The following is a 21,196-nucleotide window of genomic DNA, read 5'->3' on the forward strand; positions in this document are numbered from 1 at the left end:
ACCAGAAAGACCAAGCCAGAGCACGGACAACCTTTAAAACTGAAAGGAAAAAAGGAAAGGAAAAAGGCTTTTAACACAGAAACCATCAGTTGTTAGGAGACTTCCCCATCCCTATACTTGAAGAGGCTTTCTTTAATTCAGGGTCTTGTAATAAAGTGACAAAAACATTGTTCCCTGAAGTAATTGCACACTTTATTTGTCTAGCAGTTTTAAAACTTCCCTACCTGGCATTAATTTAACCCTCTCACCTTAGAGCCAGTTGCAAATCTATTTTTGACCTTCCTTCCTTCAGGATCCTGTGATGAATTTTACATCCCATGGGCCCTCTCAACTGCAAACTTATTGAAAGTTTAAGGGTGTTTTTGGTGCCAATGCTCTTTATTTTGTTTTTTTTTAACATCTATTTTTTTTCTAAGAAATTTCACCAAAGTCCTGCTAACAATGAAGGTGGCTTAAAGCAGATTTAATCTACAATTTTTTGGAAGGTTTATTTGTTTCATTCCTACATTACCATTGCACCTCCTTTTTTCCCTCAGTAATATTTAGATGCCTGAGTGGTCAGTTGAATTCTATTATTTTAGTGAAGTGCAAGAGTAACCCTGTTTTTTTTCTTTTTGTTGCTACTTCGGCATATGTGGATTTTTTAAAGACTCGAGAAGCATGAGCCTCATATTATTGAAGACCTTGATAAAAGCAAATATGCAACTTTTCCCCCTTTAAAAGCACTGATAAAAGGGAGGAAATTACACTGCTTGCTTCTCCTATTAGAAAATGTCTGTACAGAGGCAGAATGGCTGGATGTCTTTTTAATGTCTTTTTACTGTAGCTGTCAAGCTAGTGCTCACAAGCTGCCATCTAAACTGCCCAGCTGTCTTTGTGTGGAGCTATGCCACAGTCAAAGGACTCAGCTCACAGTTCTGACTGAGGTCCTGGTGAGAAGACATCGATTCAGACACATCAGTATGCTCCTGAATCTGGGTTTGGGGTCACAGCATGCCCAGAGTCCTGAATCTGTCCACACACAGCCTCATACCCTTCAGTCTTACATTTAATTGCAACTCCTGACAACACAGCTCTGGTTTCTTCTGCTGAGTGCAATCATAAATAGGTCAGATACAGGCCATATATTATACTTTGATTTCTTTGTAGGTTTTGATTGAGTTATCCAGCATCTCTCAGCTTGACAACACTCCTCGGTGGTATCCTCTTAAAGAACAGAGTGAAAACATAGATCATGGGAAATCTCATTCTGAAAAGAGTAGCCAGCAATCTCCAAAACCATCTGTCATCAAGAGCAGAAGTCATGGAATCTTCCCGGACCCCTCCAAGGGTAGGAATGACTTGGTGCACCTGATACGAAATATTTTCCCAGATGATGTGTAAACCTTTGCTATGTGTAAGTTCTAATAGAAAAATAAAGATACTGGTATGAAGTTTGTATAAAATTTTATTAAAAATGTATTTATCTCTGTGATTAATTAGTTGGAGACAAGGTTTAAGTTGTCTCAATCTTGCCAGCCAGTTTACTGAGCAATTATGTCCTTAAAACAGCAGCATACAGATTCTACTACTATTCTAGATGTGCTTTGCACATCTGCTATAGATTCTGTGCCCTTTTCATTTTCTTGACAGCCTTGGGCAAACTCAATACATATTTAGCTTTCTATTTTTCATGTTCCTTAAATATTCCATGGATTTTTTTTCTTCTGAAAATGCCATGTTAATATTTTATAGAACAACAGTTATGCTGCAATAATGCATATGCATTTCCAGTCAATGATAATGGGCACATCTCAGTTGTATTGGAAATCAGTGGAGCTGATACAGTAAAAATATACTAATGTTTATAAAACCAGAATTGATCTCAGTGTCTCCGGGTTCACGAAATTTATCTCTCTTTTTTTTATACTAAGTAGTCAGTGGACAGGTGCTCTCTTAAAACACATTATGTGTCCTATCAAAGCAAAAAACATTCCATCTACAATCCAGATGAGAGCCCCAGAGGGACAAGACTCTGCTCCATCTCCTTTCTATTTCCCTGTTTAACATTTTGCCAGGGACTGGTGTCTATATAAGATGTCTGTTTGAATCAGAGGTAAGTATAAAAGATACTGTAAGTTAGGCTGTGATTTTCCTGATGGCATTATTCAGGATAAAATTACTTGTTTTTTCTAAGTGTTTGGTACTGGTGTAAGTGATGCTGCCTATGCCATCATTCCACCGGTCTGAACCAGCACAGGAGGTCTAATTAAAAGGTGATAAACAAGCAATACTAAATAAATTATTCTCTGGGCCAGGTAACAATGGGGAAGTAGAAAATAATGGTTTATAAGAGTTTCCTAATCGTGATATATCCTGATGCTTTAAATGGAAAGGCACAGCTTAATCTTTATTCCTTGTTCTGGAATTCAGCTAGAGAGACCAGTCAAGAGAAAGAGAATGAAATTGTTTGTTTTTAATAAATGCAAGAGTTGTACTTCTTCATTTTCCTGGTAGACATGCAGGTGCCCACCATTGAGAAATCCCACAGCAGCCCAGGGAGCTCCAAGTCTTCTTCTGAAGGCCACCTCCGCTCTCACGGTCCCTCTCGCAGCCAAAGCAAAACCAGCGTCACTCAAACCCACCTTGAAGACGCTGGGGCAGCCATCGCCGCTGCTGAAGCAGCTGTGCAGCAGCTTCGCCTTCAACCAAGTAAAAGACGCAAATAAATTCCTCAGCATGGCAGCTTAATGTTCATCTGTTGCCTTTTTCCCTGCTGTCCTTCCCTTTTCGGCTATTTTCTTTTTTTCTTCTGTTCTTGGCACACTGTGCTCACTCTGTTCAATGTCTTTCTTTGTGTGCCTGTGTGTGAATACATATAATTACAATATACTCTTGTATTTAGGAGTCTTTTATTTAGTTGGTTATTTATTTATTTTATAAAGACTGCAGTGAAACTGGCTGTTTCTCCATCAGTCCCTTCACTCATGGTCCATGATGTTCCATGGTTGTGCATGACTCACAGAGAAGTCCATTGTGTTTTGATGTCACTAAATACCTACCAATGAAATAATCAAAACCTGCAGAGATGCAACTGCCAGCTCTTCAAATTGCTTACAAGACTGAGACCACATTAATAACATGATGTATCTATAAGTAGTAATCATGAAGGACAGTACTATACACACAAAAGAAGATTTGAAGTTAAAGAAACTTTTTTTTAACTACATGGATGAGATTTCTATTTTTGAAACATGACTGTAAATAACTATTTTATTTTTTTTGGAAAGGAAATATAAGGCAACTTTCTTTATATCTCAGATAAGATTGTGTTAGTGATGAGCAGAACAGAAATACAATAAAAACGTTAAACACAATAATTGCAAAACCATAAAACACACAGAGCCAGCAACGACATCAGATTTCAACATTGTTGTCAAGTTAGCAAACTCGAAGGGAGTTGAGAGCTAAGTCAGGTGTCATAGTTCAATTTTTAAGTAGATTTTTACCATGGATTGATTAAGGGTCAAGGTAGATTTCATCTGACAACTTCAAATAAGTTAAAATAAATTAAAACTATTCCATTCAAAAGGATTACTCTCCAGAGTATACTTCAGACCAGTATCATCTGATTTCTAGCTGAGGGTTTAGATGATGGCAAATTAAATTTCTCTGACTGTGAAGTCATTGTGTTTGTCTTTAGGATTTGTTGATATGCCATAAATTCACCATGGTATAATGCAAAACAGAGGGAAAATTATTTCCCTTGTCTTCACTGTCATTACTACAGAAACAGCCAGTTTTGATACTCTTTAATGCTGTGCATGTGGTGTCTCTTTGGTGTTTGAAAACACTACTTACTTAAATACAGAAAAAACCCACTTCTGTTTGCATGAATAACATTTAAGCTGGTTCCATCTGAGGATACATACTCTGGGTTTCCATTTCACCCACACTGCCACAGCAGCACACAAAAGCGGTCAGTCTAATCATGCCAGGAAGCAGCACAGACACAGCATAGCAGGAGTCCTCCCTATTCAAAGAACTCAGTCTGACAATCTGCCTCCACCAGCCAATGACAACAAAGACCAAAGCCAACTAGCCCTCAGGAAAGTGATGTCTGATGGACCAGTCAAGCCTGAAGGAGGTGAGCAGAAAGACATGGTTAAGAAACCAACTACATCCCAAATACTTCTTGCCATGTCAACTAATTCATTGCGATATTTAATTATTTATTTTACCCCTCCATTAAGTGCTGTAAATGTTAACATGAATCAAGAACTCTGCTTGATTTTTCCACCTATCAGCGCATAAATCCATAATGAAAAACTGTGCTAAGAAGCATTATGAAGCAACAAATGTGTGCACTTCCATTCCACTGGAGTACTTGGAATTCTGTTGAAAAGTAGTATAGCTTTGCTCATGTTGTTGCCTAATAAAAAGCATGCATCCAAGCTGGTCTGCATAAGCATGATTGGACATTTCTTGTACTGTGACAAAAACCTAACTGCACATTTTTGTTTCTAAAAATGTAATTGGGACAATAACGATTCCTGTTTCCTGTTCCAACACAATTATCATGTCAACAGTCATTAGCATAGATAATTTTTCAAACCACCAGTGGAAAGGAAAGGAGTTTTGATCCATGTATAGCTCAATCTCTTGATACTTTTCATATCAGCATCTTTAAAAATTATTTTCTACTTGTAGGCACCTGTAATACCACATATCATCAATTTATTCCCTCATCACAAATAAAGAGCCAGAATCTCAATCAGTTCAAATTGCCACTGTTCTTTTGACTTCTGGAGCATCTTGTTTGTTTTCATGGAATCTGAGGGATAATCCAAATAAATGTACTGACTGAACTCCCAGATGTTCTTTTGTGCTGTAATCCCTTCCTAAGCTCTCAAGATGCATTGAAGGTTTTTCTCTCAACACCATTGCACACACTGGACATTATAAGCTGGCTGAGGGGTGCAGAAGAGAAAGAGGAAATGGTACTTTAGACAATATATTCTGAAGGCAGCAAGTCATTCAGACAACTAGTGTGATGTTAAAACAACTAACAAACGGGGCAAAAGTAGCAGGTCTTTTTAAGCATATTTAGAAATGACAAGTTTTTTTTCCTTTGGAGAGCCTTTAGAGTTCTTCCATAAATCCATGTATTTACACAAACATACACACACACACACATTGTATTACTCTACAGCTCAAATCTAGACACTCAGGCAGAACTAGGGAATATTGTGATACAAGCTCAGTCATCCTGTCTGAAAGCTGCCTACCACTGCTGGGGGGTAGACCATTCAAATCTAAATTACTCCTATGATCTTTTGAGATATTGTGTCTGTCAAATTTTATCGCAGACTCATAGCCCTGTGGTGATGCCTTTTCACATAGACAGGTAATGCAAAACATTTTGCTTGTGATGTAAGATTGAATATATAAGGTTCAGATATACTTTTAAATTAAAGAAATAGTGAGTCTGTTGGCTTCAAGTGCCTGTGCCAACAAATTTTTATTCTATCTTCTTTACTTTTAAAATTGCAAAAAGAATATATACCGATATGTACTTGGCTCAGCAATAAAGGAAGCATCATGGAGAGTTATGGGAATAAGAGTCCCCATTATAAATAATGAGTCCACATTATAATAATGAGTCCAGTCCCCAATAATATATTTTTAAAAAGGTAGAAATTGTTATGAAGATATATAGTACTTTTCTCTTTTTACTTCTGAGAAATAAACACAATACGCGGTCGCCTACACATACTTAAAAGTCTGGTTTCAGACCTGTGAGATTTTTTGGCTTTTCTTTATTGTTTCAAAGATAGTTTGTCCAAATGTATTCATATGTGGTGGGCCAGTAGTTACCATTTTGAGGTTAATGACTCTCATGGCTTTTAGCAGGAATGAAAAGCAAGATGATTTCACAGCAGTTTTGTGGAGTATGAAAGTAAAATGAGATGAGTCTATAACCTCTAATGGAAAAAGCACCAAAGATACTCAAAACAGCTTCCAACTTATGGACTTCTTTGTGGGACAAAGAGATAATAAAGAAAGGAGAGATTCCCCTTCATTGTGAGCTGTGAATATCAGGGCATTGTCAGTTTCCCAGTCCATTCCTAAAGGGATGATGCACGTTTGTGGTACCCATCTCCATTATACCCTACTTTATTGGTAGCTGCAAAAGGACACATAAGGAACTGGTTTTAATGACTGAGCAGTCATGTTGGCAAGTTAGTAATTTTTTGTTACTATGTCTCACAGATAATACACAACATTATTATTATTTTTTTAACCACAGCTATTTCTCTGTGCATTTATTAAACAGTGCCTTTTAGAAGAATTGTTTGGGTTTTTTCAGCCTAAGTACACAGAGGTGATGGAAATGATTCTGTGCTGTGAAGTCCTTCTATGCCTATGATAACCCTCAGAAGGAGTGTCCTCCTTTGATCTTGTCTCTCAATAGCTCCATTTATTGTCTTGAATTAAACTGACTCTAGAAAAAACAACAAACCAAGCAAGACAAGAATCCTCAGTCATTTTGACCATGCCTTAGAGAAATCCTTCTCTACTTCTGATTCCTAGGAACCTTTCTGTTGGGTCTATTTTGTCAGTTATCAATTGTATGTCTGTTGAGAAGTAACAAGGAAATCATAAACAAGATCAGCACTTATAGCATAAATAGCATATTTTGTGAAAACAAAGGTCTTTCATCAGTTTTTTCTTGAACTGAATTGTTTCTCTATTCCTTTTAAAGAGCAAAAATGTATTTAAATCAATCTGCTTTAAAACTAAGGTGAAGATGCAACAGAAAACATTGATTTTTTGCTGAGAACCTTCGTTTAATCCAACATTCAGCTACAGCAGTTAATTAAAAATAAACCCTGAAGTAAAATTTAATCATTCCCCATGAGAGATAAGAGTGTGATCTACAAAGAAACCAACTGCATGCTACACTTTCCAATCACATCCCTCAGAGAGGAACAGTAACATTTCAGAACCAACTCTTTGAAGTCAGAACTTTGCAAGGTATCCAAGTCAGAGGATGGCTTGAGATAATTTCATCTAGGTTTTGTGCAATATATGAATCATTTCCAATCACACATTCACTTAAAATTAAGCACATTCCCTTCAACATAAATTTGTGTATTAAGAGTTTATCCACCTGATGAGTCAGTTTTAGACACAGTGTCAATCAGTCCATCACCTTTTCAGTCAGTAATTCATCCCATAGAAGAATCTTCTCATTTTATGGAATTTTCCTGGTAGGTCAGTTATGTTTTAAATAAATTATTTTAGAGTTCTTCAGATACTTGAAAAGTTGTATTCAGAACACCACTAGTTCTCTGGATACATGCATATGAAAGAGTAGGCGTATTTGGAATATAATTTTTACTGATTTTATTAAAAAAGTCTTTTGAAACCTAGCTTTTAGATTTTAAGGAATGAATAAAATGCTTTAGTTTTAATACCTTTCATTTTTTAATTCACTTTCATAAAGTGAATAAGAATAACAAGGAACAGAAAAAAACTTCAGCATCCATATTAAGCAGAAAGGTGCACTACTTCTGCCTCACCATAGTAGAAATTTGATTGGCTTGTCTTTCTTTGCAGAGAAAAAGATCCCAGCTTTTCCCCTAAAGGACAATGATTGTACAATGAAAAATCAATTCCTTTATTACATTGGAATATCCAAGGGTGAAAAAAAACCCATTATTTTATGACCAAATAAGAGAATTTCTAGATTTTTTTTTTAATTTTGAACCTTCCTAGCATCTTTGAAGAACAGTAAATTAATATTTAAATAGTAAATAGCTCAGTAAGTGAATTTAAGTCTCAACATCATTGTAGCCCTATACATTTTTTATTCTTTCCAACAGACACTCATGAAAATAAAACTACAAGTCAATAGGCTATTGCTTGAATATATTTTGTTGATGGATGCCATAGGCAACTCCTCTTCTATTTGGCTTACATTAACCCAACCAAAAAATGAAGCAACTTGCCACAATAAAAACACTGTTATACTCACCTGAACTAGTTAGCAAGTGCTCAAGATCTAGAGAAATTGTCATGGGTTTCAGTTAAAGATCCAAACATCCCTGTTAGTTTAAGGTAATACCAGCATTATAATTCTACAGGAAATTCTGTCTAACTTTCAATAATGGAAAAATTTTATCAAGATCAAACCTCTACCAACTTAAAATCACATTTCCTTAAAGCATCCTCTGACACATGTACCTGTGTTATATTTTTTGTCACTGAAAATGGTGGGCTGGGGGAGGTGGGGGTGAGGAGGAGGGGAGAAAATGGAGTCCCACAGGATTTCATAGAGAACATTTCATCTTTTACATTACACATTTTCCATCATGACACAACAGCTTTTCCAAACAGCTGTATCTACTCTCAGAGATGATACTGTTAGCTAGAATCCCTACAGTTTCAAAACTCTACACCAGCGTTTTCAGAATGGTACCCAATTAAACCTGTCAATTTAAACATCTCAAAGAATGCCATTTTAAAACACTTCAGTTCAAAAGAAAGCACACCCCCTTATAGCTGGCTTGAACCAACAACTTTGACACGAGTTCACTTAAGTGTCAACATAATAGGTTAAAGCTACACAGAAATGTAATATGATGCTTGCATCAAGGCATTGTCATCTCTGTACAACCCATGATACAAGGCTGAGCCAGCACTGTGTAATTTCTAGCCATTTAGCTGCAAGAAATTAAAATTTATATACATTTTCCTTATCACAAAGTTCTATTTGCTGGCTTTAGCAACAATGGAATGAAAGGATATTGCTTCCTAGGTTACATAAATCTTCTGAATTGGATATGATTGTGGTTTCAAATACCTGCTAATTTGGGATCCCTTTTGGTCTGTATCCATTTTCACACATTTAATAGGCAATGCCATGTTTTAATTTCCTACATTATTTTAAGATATTTCCTTCACACTTAAATAATTTATAGCCCAAAGCTGTTAAGTGACTCATGTCACTAGTTTCTTAATTTCCAAGTTAAATGGACCTTCATATTGCTCCAAATAACCCATTTTCAAGAATCATTATCAAAACAAGAACAGTTTGTCCCCACTCTCTGCAGATAGCAGAGAGTGTCTTTTCAACCTTGTTCCAATCTAATAGCTGGTCCATTTTGCTTTGGGTATTCCTGCTATTTACTCTTTCACCATTTTAAACTGACATGTAATTTCAGAGAATTGCTCAGCTTCTTCATTTGATAACTCTTATTTCGAAAGTATTTTTTCAACATTCTGTAAGGTAGACTAACCCTACAGAGTGCATGGAAAGTTATTTCATCTAAATTGCTTTCCTGGGAAAAGAAATTACTTCAGTACAGTTTAAGAAATGTGTTGTTCTTCTGTTACTCATCTCAAATGGTAAATTTCTCCATAAAGGGTTGTCTTGAACTTTCACAGAGTATCTCTGCTCAGTGCGTGGTCAAATCCATGTCTGATATACAGCTGTGGCTGAGATGGGTGACACCATGGCTTAAAGTCCTGTTCAGTATGAGGGACCATTAGGAAAATAAACTGTCTTGGCTGACCTGAGGTAGATGTGTTTGATCACCAGTTGTTTAGGTATTCCCAATCTGTTGCCAGTTCACAAAAGATGCAGCGAGCAGTTCAACAACAGTTTTACCCTTACCGAGCAAGGTGGAGCAGCTCTTGCTTTTAATGCTAGCAAACACTTCATGAAAACAGGAAAACGGGTGTTTGGGGGCACTTTGAGGTTGGAGCATTTGAAACACAAGGCTACAGAGAGTGAAGGGCAGCCAAGGTTCTGCCAAAAGACATTGTATGAGATGCCCAGTCTGTTGGTCATCAGAAAATTACACACAGCAGATGGGTGCTTTCACCTTCTCCCATGGGCTTGCATCTCTTTTTAAGACTCAGTGTGATGCTTTCAGCCTTTTTTGTCACCCAGAGTTTCTCAGAAGATGGACAGTTAAAAGAACAATTTATTTCAAGTAATTAGAGGGCAATTGAGGAAACTTAATCCTGAATCCATACTTGATGAAGGTGTTTTTCCCTCCTCCTGTTTGGTTCACAAACAGAATCCTCATTCCCAATGTGTTTTGACAGTGCAATTCTGTTTCTAGACAGAAACTGTAGAAAGGGGACATCTACAGTTTATTTACCACGAGAAAGTGCTGGTTGAGTCCATTCTTTTCTCCATATGAACCACAGAACTGTAAAGTCAACTTTTTAAAATTTAAGTTTTAAAAAAAACATCCATTCACCATAGAAGAATAGCTGGAGTGTCTGAGAGTGCTGGATTGTTTCCATTTTCCTGCTGACTGATTTAGTAGCTCCTGGTTACAGGTCTTGTGCGTATGAGCCATCTTCCCTGTATTAGGTCCTAACAAAGCATCCTCTATGTTGTCTGTTGAAAACAGACTTTTCTGAAACATTAAGTGAAATCATATGCTTTCCAAGCTTTCCTCTCTTAGTGATTTTAATACTATATTTTCTTCATACTAAGGCATGACTTACTTACACTTTTCTTTACTCTAAAGGTCTTTTTTCTAACTGGGTCCATCAGCCAAAGCTTAAGCAAATACATATTTTTGCCATACTAATAATAATTTTAAAAAGTAGAAATAAAAAATGGAGCTGGAAGGTGAGGTCAGTGCTAACCTCCATTATTGAATCAGCAATTCTTTTCCAAAAAGGCATAAGGGTTGAATTTATCATGTTCAAACATCATTCTGTTGATTTTTTTTTTTCTGTAAACCATCCAGAGTACAAAAGGTATCTATCTAACCAGGAAAACCCTGGTCCTACACCAGGTATAAAATTATCATCTACTTTCTTGGGACCTGAAATAATTACTGTGAGCAGCTGAGAGTTTTCCAACTCATTTATATATTATTCACTAGAATGATTGACCTGAAATTTTGCTCATGCCTGTAAAACAGGCAGTTTAACAGAATCACTCAGAGGCAGCATTAACACCACATTTCAAACTACTAAATGTGACATATGTACCCATTAACTCCCATTCCAAGTAGAGAACATTTCATCTCATCGAGGGAACTACCAGCTAAAATAGGATTAACAGATGAAAATTAAGTCAAACCACAACAATAGCTTTTTTATAATTGGAAAATCTGTGCCCTGTTTCAGAGAAAGCAGCTTATATTAGGCTTTTAAACTTTCATTTCATATTTCTATTCTTCATAGTTAAATTGCTGGGCAGCCCAGATATAATGATATTGAAGTCCTTAGAAAGTGCCAAGCACCTGATAAACTGTGTAAAGAGTTTACAGAAATAGAGCTGGAGGGAGTGAAGGGATATCTCCTTTCTCCCAGAGAGAGGCCAAATGAAGGTGCATAATGACTTTCAGTAAAGTTCTGTCTCTTTCATCTGCTGAGGCCTGAAGTCTTTTCTCTAAAAATGTAAGGCTTTAAGAATCATGTAATTGGCAGTAAGAGCTTGCCTTTGACAAGTATTTTAAAATTTTTTTAAGCTTTCTAAGAGTTTCTAAAAGAGTTTCTAAAAGTTGTTTATTGGGTTGGTTGGATTTGGGGTTGTTTGTGGGGGGGGCATCACTTACGAGCCAGAGAATAATTTACAAAAACAACAACAACAAAAAAGCATAGCTCTTACACATTCTGCATACTTAATATTCAAATGATGAAAAGTGCCTTCACCTGCATCCCTATTCAGGTAAACATTGTAGATTTCTGTAAAATAAGACTGCACCTTCTAGCTTCAGGCACCTGATGACAATATCTAATCTTTGGACACAAGTGAACCCATATGAAACTGTTCAAATGCTACAGACCAAAGCAACTCCTGACAGAAATTTGCTGTCAAAATCCATAGATTAAAGAATTTTCTAGGATAGGCAGATGTAAGCAGAAGCTCTGTAACTCAGAATTAACCTGCCCTAATACCATAATTGAAAGTAAAATGAAAACTAAGTATAATGCAGCAGTTGTCTATACTTTATGTGGATACGAACCCAATTGACCAAGGAAGGTGGAAATTGTTCTGACACTTTCAGGACTTCACAGACCTTACACAGACTGGTAAGACTAGAGGAGCAACAGAGTGAACTTGGACTTTCTTGTTAAAGCTTCTAAGACAATGTTTGCATGTGCTCAAAGAGAAAGGGCAAGACTGCAAATGAGTGTAATTTCTTGAATATAAGAGCTTGGAACTAGTTCTGTCTTTCCACATAGAGTAGAAAAATATCCATAGTTATACTATGGATATAACTAGGAAAATATCAGGGAAAATATTGCATGGCAGGAAGCATTGCCACGTCATCAGAACTCCGAAGTTTTGTACATAGCCAGCAGAAACTTGGAGGTCTAGATGTATTGGTAAAAATCCCGACATGTAGAAAATGTGGGTGTCTCACAAGTTATAAGATGATCTCTGTATCCAGATTCGGAATTTGTCACGAAACCAGCTGTAAATCTATTTGTGGATTGCATTTCTCGTCACAAACTGACACCGTGATTCATTACTTTCATAGACCAGACAGGAGAAAAAAAACCAAAACGAATAGCATTAAACTTGAGAATTTTCAAAATCCAGTCATGAATCTAAACTTGGATCCATCATAACCATTCACCAAGTGAAGTGACCTTATGGAAAAAAGCCCCATCAATATGGAAAATTATGTGAATTGGTGAAAACAGTAGAAAAACTAAAAATACAGCATACTGAATGTGTAATCAGGATACAGCTGTTTCAAAAGAAACAGCTATGCGTTGATTATAAATAGCTGAAGCAAAACTTCTAACCCATTTCTAAAGGCTTCATTCAAGATTTTATGGATTGAACTAAATTCTAGGTTCTTACTGGTTTTAGAAATCCACCAGGAGAGATACAAGAAATACTAGTTTTTACAGCAAAGTCAATTAAAAAAAAATCCTAGATATGAAAGATCCTTTCAGGCCAGATATGTTATGGTGTAAATATATGCTGCACAAAGTAAATTCATGCCTAAGGGAAGAACTGAAGATTCTTTCCTGTGCTGGCACAATATTGTTTTGGCCTCCATGGGTTTTGCAGATGTGTTGATCTCCCATTTGTACTCACCTGTGAGGTATTTGTCATGCCATGGCATGAAAAAAAAGCCAACAAAACAACCTAACCTGAAGGAACCCCCAGAAGTCCAAACAGAAAACATTGGGGGGCATACAGGTCATGCAAACACAATGAGAACTGAGGTAATGAATCAGTTTGGGACAGGCATGAGAGAGCCACAATTGAGGCTGTTAAATACAGGACAACTGGAAACAATGTGTTATAACAGAGAGTTTGACCTGTCCTCTCTGAAACATCACTCTTGCCCAGCATTTCTCAGCAGCATTTTGCTGACATGTCACCACAGGCATAGGAATGCACTCACAGCACCACCAGCTGAAAGATGCTGAAAGCAACCACTGCACACAGCCACCCCAGCTGTCTGTCTGTCTGTCTGTCTGGAAAAACATGGGTGCCTTTTCTCCAGGTGAGATATTGAGAGTATCTGCTAATAACACTATGATTTTAAAATTTATTCCTTTGTATTTACATCCAAGAAGGCAGCCTATGATCAATGTGTAAAGTCATGGAATAGAGCTAAAGAATAATTTTACCTGAAAACAACGTAGACTGACAGATTCCATTTCTGGCTGTGGCGATAGTGGAACAAAGGAGATTAATAGAGTTGAAATGATAAAAAAGTTGTGTGACAACTTGGTTTACCAGTGAAGAATCACCATGGAGAATATGGATTCCTTATCCCAGTTCCTTGGGATTGCCCAAGGATTGATGATATGAGAATTGCTTCATTTATTGCTTCTAGTTCAAATTACTCACCTGTTTTTGCATTATGTTTGAGGAGTACACTCAGTTTCCTGGCTCCACACCCGGCAGAATGCAGTGTTCTTCACCAAAAATATTATTCAGTTAATCAGAGATAAAAAATATTGATTGCTAGTTTAAAGCAAGACACTCTTGGGGCTCTGGCTCTTATTACAATTCCAGTTAGATACTTGTCTATTTGTAAAGAAGAATCTCTTTAAATTACTTACATAGGAGTTTCACAGCTCAGCAAAATAACATAAAACCTCATTAAGTCTTCATAGGAAAATAACTTTGCAAAACATTATTTTCAATCTTCAGTATATATGCTCAGTAGGTTGAAATAGATGAAACATGAAAATAGCAGATCTATTAGAGGATATTTAGAAACAAAAAATTCTCAAATCTGTATTAATATTCCAAGACAATTGTGGTATTCAATATGAGAATAGCTACTCTATTGTTCCTGTATTAATTGCTATGTGTAATGTCACTGTGTCCTTTTTCCTTTGTGTTTCTCAACTTGCAAAATGCAAAATACTGGATGATTTGTTCATGTAGTGCAGCAATGTCCAAAACACAAAATAAGGCAATCTGAAGTAAAACTAACATATGGTATGCTAACACCAAATTGTATTAAATTAGATGAAGGCATCTCCCATCAAGTTATGTTCATTAAAATTCTGTGCATGTAGTAAGAGAGATCCAGATGGGTAGGAGCAGTTGAGAAATATAATGCATAGCTGTGTTATGTCTGAAGAGGGGTGGGCATATTCTCTGTCACTATAGGCTGCCTGCTTATACATCTTTGCAACTCCTCTCCTCAAAATCACCTAATGCAAAGAGCATTTCATAAGGAATATGAGGAAGGCCCACTGGGGCTTTCATTTTCACAAGATTATTGTATGAAATGTTTCAGATGAATAACTGGTTTTCTGCCACTTTAATCAGAAAAGCAGTGTTAGCCATTCTATCCCAGTCTTTTGTTTTTCCTTCAGGATGTTGATCTGAACTATTAACATGACTGGAGAAAAAAATATGGTGGCGTATTATTTGGTTCAGAGCACCTTATTGTACATGAAAACAAATTTCATCTGCAAAATACAATAAAACAATATTTGAATGTAAAAATATAAAAGTGAAACTGTTTGCAGCATGTGATTTTGATAAATTACTTTTTTTTTTTCTTAATGCCAGTGGTACTGATGTCTTACAAGTTTTTAGTAACCAAATGTTCCTGCCCTGTACAGCAAGGTCTGCTAATCACCGACCTGCAGAAAGCTCAGTCTCCACTGGCTCATCTGCCAGCAGCTTTGGCAGTGGATACAGCATGGATAGCGAAGGCAGCAGCAGTGCCACGGGAGAGAATAATCTATTTCCCATCCCAAGAATGTAAGGTTTTTCCATTCCTATATTGTATCCTCCATGCACAATCTGTAGCACTTTCACTGTGCCAGTCTTCTTCTTATGCAGTTTCCTCTGCAGACTTGAGTTAGGCAGTTGAATATCAGATAAAGGGGAGAAATTGCCAGAGTTCACACTTTTATTCTGCTTTGTTAAACATTGAATTGTTAATAACTAATCAAACCTCTGTCTCAATCTTTTGAATTCCTTCCTGTCATGTAGGAGATGTGCTGGTCTCAGACTTTGTTGAAAGTGGGTAGAGATGGGCTTAGCTTATGTTTTAAAAGTACAACTATTGTTGGATTGAGAAAGCTTCATTTAAGTTTTCAGATTTTCCTCCCTCTGTAAAGAGATGTTACTAGTGCAAGGGGAATTCATATTCTGGATAAAGCCCAGCTTTCCCCACGTTTTTAGGAGTTTCAGAAGAATTTCTCAGTTCTTGGCCGGAAAAAGCATTTTGGTACAGAGTCCCTGTTGGAATTATCAAGCTATTATCAGTGTAATAATCTTATAAAATGATTTAATTTTCAAATTTTTTACCCAGTTAAGTACTCCACAGAGAAAAGTTTTGCCAGGTTTTTTTTACCTCCTCTGTCAGCCTGTACCATCATTTATCAATTTCATTTATATTCCCTAATAGGACAAAGTAACTTCTTATCAACTTAGTGATTCTGGCCTGAAAAAAAATTTAGAGATTGACTATTCTCAAAATATTAGTTGGTGGTCATTGTTCATTCATAGTTGTTCAATATTTTCTCTGGAACAAAAAAATGTTTGCTTTTCCCTTGAAGTTGTGAACTATTAGTCACAAAAGATATAAGCTTCCTAGAAAAACTCGAATGAAGTAAAAATTCTCTAGAACTGTGATATTTCTGAGTACTTATCATTTTAATAAATAAAGCTCAATGGTGTTTGTCTAAATCTTGTTAGCAACTAAAGGGAAAATAGAGATAAATCTAAGACTTGAATCTCACCTTCAGAATCTAGGGGGATTATGTGAGTTTAGATTGTAGGGTGCCAATTGTTTGATTTGTATTGTATTTTTCACTCATGTTGTTCTAAGCAAAAAGGGAGGAAAAAAAGACTGTCTTTGACAACATGAGAAAAAAAAAGAAAAATACTGGACTGTCATTCCAAGTTAGAAAAGAAAAGATTCATAAAATTTTTGTGCACAATAACACAAGATGGAGCTCTCAATAAAAATTTTCTGTTCACACATGCCAAATTTGAGTCCAAATAACACCACTTGCTGTGTATTGACTAGCAATGTGACAGTTCCTACAGTTACTTGCTGTTTGGCTGACAGACTCATTGGTCTCTTAAGCCTGAAATCAGCTCTGCTTCTATTGAAAAGCAGGAAGAAGTCTCCACAGCTTCAGATTTTCTCATACAGAAATGTGTGGTCATGAATTATACTTAATTAAATAAAATATATCCATGTCTCGTTTTTGTAAGGCCACACTGTTTTTTTTTTTTTTTTATTATGGCATTTTAAACTAAGTTTTTTATATGTTTCAGAGTATTTAAAATTACACAGGAAATTTATACAGACAGGACCTGCTTCTTTTTTCATGCTATTTCCCCAGGGCTTTACATAGCAATGTAAGGAAAATGAATGACAAAATAACTGTTTACCATCAGATCATGAATGGAAAGAATGTTTAAAATAGATAACTTTCCATTTTGAATTCTGTAAAACAATTCTTATTTATCTGAATATATATATATAATTGAAATTCTACTCATCATTTGCATTCACACTGGCTTGATAATGACTTCAGGGACTCTGACCTTGTACACTAATTCAGTAAATGCACAAGACCACAGCTTACAATTTGGATGTGAAGTATTAAGAGGGCTAAATATTTTCAAGTATCTTGGCATTTAAATTCTTTTTTGTTTATAAGCTCTCTGCTTAGACTAAGTTTCCGGTCTATCAATAGAAATTGCTGGATATGCTGAGTTTTAAACTCTTTGTTTTATTTCAAATGCTTTTAAGCATAGCAACAATTAGTCTTGAAGTAAATAAAATAATTAAATAGTGACACCATGGGAATTGTTTGATGAGGTAACTAATTAGAATACTTGCCAATATTAAGTAGCTATAACTATCAAGGGAAATTAATAATTGTTATACAGTTACATAAATCTGAATATATCTTGTAAAGTCTTTCTAATTTGTTTTTATTAAAATACTTCAATTATTCTGTTGTAATATTCTTAAAAGCTACTCATGTTCTTATCTCTGATAAAGACGAGATTCTCTATGCCTTTGTGTTGTGTAACCCTTCATAGGAGTACATTGGCTGTAAAATAAAATTCATTTTGAATGCAAAGGTGAAAACCAATTTAATGATGTATAATGAATATAACCCTTGGGACAAATAATTCTTGTATCATATTTGTAAGGATTTATGAGGCATTATCTATAGAAGAAGGAAATAATAGCTTTCAGTAAAAACTGAATACAAAATCACTTGAAAAACTGTGATTTTATACTAATTTTTTAGTTCCATGTGAATTTGGCAACTTCAGACATGAATTTTTCTTCTCACAGGTAGAAACTTTTATACTCACAAGTAAAAAAGAGCAGTGCTGACCCTTTAACCCCCAAGGAATCACATGCAACTGAAGATAATGCCTTATAGTCTCTATCACAGCAGTCAGAACCTAAGGCAAAAAGAAAATTAGAAGCACAAATGTTTGAGAGTGATTTTAATCATGCCTTTGAGCTTGCAACAAGTATATTTAAAGATAACTTATATTTTACCTAACTTTCATTGGGTAAAAATACACATTAAGATTCTAATGAAGGTTCTTTCTACATAAAATACAGGAAAATAGTGAACTCTAGGGCATGATTTATTCCACTCTCTTTAAGATTAATGTTGAGTTTTCAGAATTTTTCTTTTGCTTAATCTAAACTATAAAGTAAAGCAATCATTTAAGAAGATGACAACCACAAGTATGCCTTACCTTTGAAGTAATGGTGTGGTAGACCAAATATCAATTTTTATGACTGCTTATTATATGTTTCACTGTTGACTGTAACAAGATAAAGTGAGAAGATATTCAGCCCCAGACTGATGTGGGGCAGGTGACAGCCCCTGATGGACCCATTCTGTAAGAATGTACAGGCTTAGCAAGATGTGCTTGCAGCTGCCTTCAAAAGAGAAAAGAAGATGATGTTCTTAAAAGAACCAAGCCTCATTGGCTCAGATGTATCATTGTTTTAGCTCTTATCTTTTTATGTTTTATTGACAACAACAACCATATCTTTTCACAGAGGGAAGATGAGCCAGAATGGACAAGAACCAGTAAAGCAGTCGGGAGTAGGAGGAACTGATTCAGAAGGTAAAAAGAAATGCAAACAGCTCTGCAGTGGTACCCCATCTTTTTAGGAAGGATGTGCTTATTTCTTTGACTTGTCATGCTATGAAAAATTAGTCTATGCTCTCTTTGTGTTGTAGATTAAAATCCTGACCTTCATTTACTTAAGGGGCCTTTAAACAGAATGGCAATGTAATGACTCTTCAGTTTAAGTGAGAATGGTGTCCTACCTGCATATTTATAGTAATTAAATGGTTAGATTACAATGAATGATATATAATAGTATCTGCCTTCTGATGTTCATTGCTTTTCAAATAAAACATACAAAGTATGGAGCTGACTCAATACTCAGTGGGTTCGAAGAATATGTCTAATGCCTATCAGGCTCTATTTTTATAACATCTCAGAATATTTACTTCATAAATCAATTATTAATATTAGTGTTTACATAAAACATTAATTTAAAATAAAAATATTAGCTGAGCAGGCTTGACTGCTGCACTTAAGGCAGATGAGCTATAATAAAACATTTATTGGATTGCGAAATTCTAAGTGATTTTGTTTTGGTATTAATGTGGTGCTGAGAAAGAAAAAGATATTGTAATATTGGAGCTGGAAAGCACCTGACAGAATGGCTTTCAAAATTTCATAGGGAATGTGATTATCTTTTTCATGTGTAATAATGGAAAAACACATGAAAATGGAGAGTGTTTTGTACTGAAGGACACGTTATGAAAATTACATTTCCCTTTGCATATGAGGCAAATTCTTTCAAGTGTATGTTTATATTGACCTCAAATATAAAACTTCATTATCATGACCTTCATTTAATGATTAAAATAAGACCTTTTTCATTTAGATAAATTTCAATGAAGCTTTGAGTATCAATTAATTCATAAATCAAAATTTTTAAATTGAATTGATAAATGGGCCTTAAGTTTAGTCATTTAAAAAATCAACATTTTTCAGGTTTCTAGAATCTCTATACATGAGGAAAAAATTGCTGTTTCCATATTTGAGGTAAAAGCAATCTAATGTTCCACAGAGCTGAAGAAATCAAATTAGAATTTACAGGTAGATCTGAAAAGTTCTCTTTTCCAAAACAAGAATTCATACTCATGTCTATGCATTTTACTAAAAATTTCTATACATAGTACTCATTAAAAAATACTTAATAATTTTCTTTAACAAATATCAAATATGAGATATTTTGATAATCTTCCTATTAAAATTGAATTTTTCAATAGCATATTTAAACATTTTTTAAAAATCTGGTTTTTAAAAGAGAAATGGTGGGATGAACATGGGAAGTTGGGAACTTTTCATTTTTATTTCATCATGATCATGGTTTTATACAGATTTATAATTATAAAAAATATCTTTTCATTATTTTGTTCATCATAAGTTACCCCTTAGGTAATGTGTTGGATCCTAAATTTCAGAGCCTACAAATACAAAATATTTTCATTTCTTATTGGTACTATTAATTAACCTCAAACCCAAACACATACAAGTAATAATAAACCAAACAATACCCAAACCACCTTTTGAAACATTCTGAAAGATGTGTATGTAACATTTGGTCTGAAATTACCTTTCCAAAGTTGTGTTTCTTCTTGTCTTCAAAATTTGCAAATGACTCAAGAGCTGCAATTCCCTAATTTTCTCTTGCAACGCAATTCACCTCTGCTACCTTGGGAGCCCTGTTACAACTCCTAGTCTGATAAAATGACTGGTTCTTATTGAGTTTTTTGTGCCATTGAGAGAGGCTGGTGCAGTCAGCCTGGATTTTAGTGTCTGATTTTTAGCTGACTAAGAGGGGAAAGGTCAGTGTCAAAGGATAAATTAAACTGAAAGCTGGAGAACAATTCAATAGCATTTGAGTTTCAGCATGTAAATGTAATTATCTTTTGGGAAAGTAGTTCAAAATTTAGAGGAACTCAAGATTAACTGAGAATTACTTCAGTATTACAGATTTATTGTGGCATACTTTTTATAGATGAATAAAAGAGAATGAAAATCTTAAAACCATGCATTTTCTGTAGTTCACTTACCTGTGTTGTGGACCAGAGGAGCTGTGGAGTTAAGTGGAAGCAAATATTAATTCCCACTTTTCATTAACTGTAGAGATCTCCCACAGTTGGTATTTGTATTCTTATTTGCAAATAATGACTGGGAGTTACATTTAAAACTTTTTAATACTGGTACTCTTTTTTTTTTACATTTTCAGACATTCTTAGGGTATAACTTCTGTAAAAAGTAGCCTTGAGTTAGGCTCTTTAAAATGGTGAAGAAAAAAATTATTTGGTTGAACATGCAGTTCTACTACTATGTGAAATGTTTTAGTCATCCCAGTCATTCACACAGGCCTGAAAAATGTGGCAGGGGACTCAGAGGATCTTTAAGAGCAGTAACTGCAGGCAAAAAAAAAGGTGAGATCCTCAAATGTCAGTGAGAATTGGTTTCTGGGTGGCTGAAACAAAACTGTAGCAACAGGGTTTGAGTTCAGCTCACGGGGGTATGACAACAAAATTTAGGCATTTACATAAGTGGAATCTCCAGGGAAAAAATGCTCATTTTGTAATTGTTTGTCCACTTGTGTTAAGCTTTTTTTTTTGGGGGAATAGTTTTTGTGCTTTT

The 21,196-nt window shown here is 35.4% G+C and overlaps 1 protein-coding gene across 1 annotated transcript in view; it reads left to right on the forward strand.

The window, feature by feature from the left end:
• PCLO (piccolo presynaptic cytomatrix protein) overlaps positions 1-21,196 on the forward strand; it is a gene marked incomplete at both ends in the record, with an annotated part of 319,291 nt that overhangs the window by 260,090 nt on the left and 38,005 nt on the right. Inside the window, 5 exons of the mRNA XM_084205371.1 lie at positions 1,150-1,330; positions 2,497-2,691; positions 3,944-4,126; positions 15,073-15,214; positions 18,513-18,580. Of these exons, the coding sequence (XP_084061497.1) occupies positions 1,150-1,330; positions 2,497-2,691; positions 3,944-4,126; positions 15,073-15,214; positions 18,513-18,580 (769 nt within the window). The remainder of the gene's footprint in view (positions 1-1,149; positions 1,331-2,496; positions 2,692-3,943; positions 4,127-15,072; positions 15,215-18,512; positions 18,581-21,196) is intronic.

Source organism: Fringilla coelebs, assembly GCF_963513975.1.
Source record: "Fringilla coelebs genome assembly, chromosome: 5".
Classification (NCBI taxonomy): domain Eukaryota; kingdom Metazoa; phylum Chordata; class Aves; order Passeriformes; family Fringillidae; genus Fringilla; species Fringilla coelebs.